The sequence below is a fragment of the Coenobita brevimanus genome, chromosome 45, assembly GCF_032717465.1.
Source record: "Coenobita brevimanus isolate Jiangsu-jjx chromosome 45, ASM3271746v2, whole genome shotgun sequence".
NCBI lineage: Eukaryota > Metazoa > Arthropoda > Malacostraca > Decapoda > Coenobitidae > Coenobita > Coenobita brevimanus.
This window is the reverse complement of record NC_136998.1, coordinates 32,577-34,155: the sequence shown is the minus strand read 5'-3', so window position 1 is coordinate 34,155 and position 1,579 is coordinate 32,577. Positions and strand designations below refer to the sequence as shown.

The 1,579-nt window shown below is 45.9% G+C and overlaps 1 protein-coding gene across 1 annotated transcript; it reads left to right on the top strand.

Moving 5' to 3' along the window:
* The first annotated feature begins 266 nt into the window (after nt 1-266).
* On the top strand, nt 267-587 carry LOC145398381 (protein GVQW3-like). Its single transcript, XM_080271258.1, has one exon. It carries the CDS (start codon nt 267-269, stop codon nt 585-587), a length of 321 nt encoding a protein of 106 aa, XP_080127384.1.
* Nucleotides 588-1,579: the final 992 nt, after the last annotated feature.

Below are 1,579 nucleotides of genomic sequence, written 5' to 3'. Positions count from 1 at the left end.
TGCTCCATAAAGCATGTGTGACACGCTATACTACAACAACTGCTACTATTACTACTATCTATCCATAGCCAGTCACCATAACCTAATCCCGTAGGCTGTTTGTCTTTGAGTTATTATAGCCGGCTTCGTGTGATTGCAGTGGGAGTGCTGTGTAGCGGCAACTATGAGCTTTAGTCTAACACTTGCCGCATCACTCCATTAAGTCACCGAGATACACGTACCTGAGTCAATGTGTTTAGTGCACTTGATTTGTTGCAGGCTGAACAATGAAGGATCTTGAAGAGCAACGTGTTGGTGGGAAATTCTGTTTCAGACTGGGAAAAACTTTTACAGAAACTTTTCAGAGGCTGCAACAGGCTTCTGGGGAGGACTGTTTGAGCTCCACACAGTATCACAAGCGGCTCCAGCGGTTCCAATCGGGAAGAACATCCACCACAGACGATCCCAAATCTGGCTGGCCTTCCATGTCAAGAGACAACGATTACGCTGGGAAAGTGTGTGTTGTGATCCATGAAGGTGGTCGCCTGACTGTCCGTGAAGTTTTCGAAAAAGTTGGCATCTGTAAAAGTTTCTGCCACATGATTTGAACAAAGAAACTGAAGATGCATCGTGTTGCCGCAAAATTTGTGCCGCGTCTGCTGACAGATGAGCAAAAAAAGAACAGTCACAATCAGTCACGAGCAGTTTGTCTAAATGCAGATGAAAACTTTCTGAAAAATATCACAACAGGCGATGAAACGTGGGTGTATTGCTGCGATATCAAAACAAAAAGGCACCATCTCTACGACATCCCTCCTTCCTTCTCTCTCTCTCTCTCTCTCTCTCTCTCTCTGGGGGGCGCGGTAGCACAGTGGTAGCGCGCCGGACTCGTAATCGGGGGATTGCGAGTTCGAGCCTCGCTCGAGCTGCCATGCCGGGAGTGGTAGCTCGCTGTTGTAACCATAGCGGGCCTAAGCGGGGCTATATAGTCCAATACCGGGCTTAGCTCGGGGGAACTCCATTCTCCCATTTTTTTTTTTTTCTCTCTCTCTCCCTCCTATTAATCGATGTATCACAAACGCATTAGCATCTTGTTAAACTGATGTAAAGCTTTAACATTATTTCCAATATAAGTGTATCAAGTGCGAACCATAATGAAAAATAAAAACACTGGATGAAAAATACACGTTCTTCATCTTACCCAACGTTCACCTCTGGATACTTATCGTTCATCTCTGCAGCTGGCCTTCCTCTTTGTTCATATTTTCCATCACATTGCCCTGAGGCTGTTGTTATCATTCAGTTCTCATATCACTAAGTTTGTACCTTTTTACTATGAATATTGAAACAGACGAATACATCCCCCTACTCTCTCCTCTACAATTGCCCCCACCTCCCCCTCCTCTCCTCTACAACTCCCCCCACATCCCCCTCCTTTCCCTCCACATCTGCCCCCACATTCCCCTCCTCTCCCCCCTCAAAAGCCCCCCACGTCCCTCTCCTCTCCCTCTTCTTCCATAAACTGTGTGTGTGTGTGTGTGTGAGAACAAATGCGGTTGCTTAGTGTAAATAAATATTGTATTGAAGTATTCCTTATCAT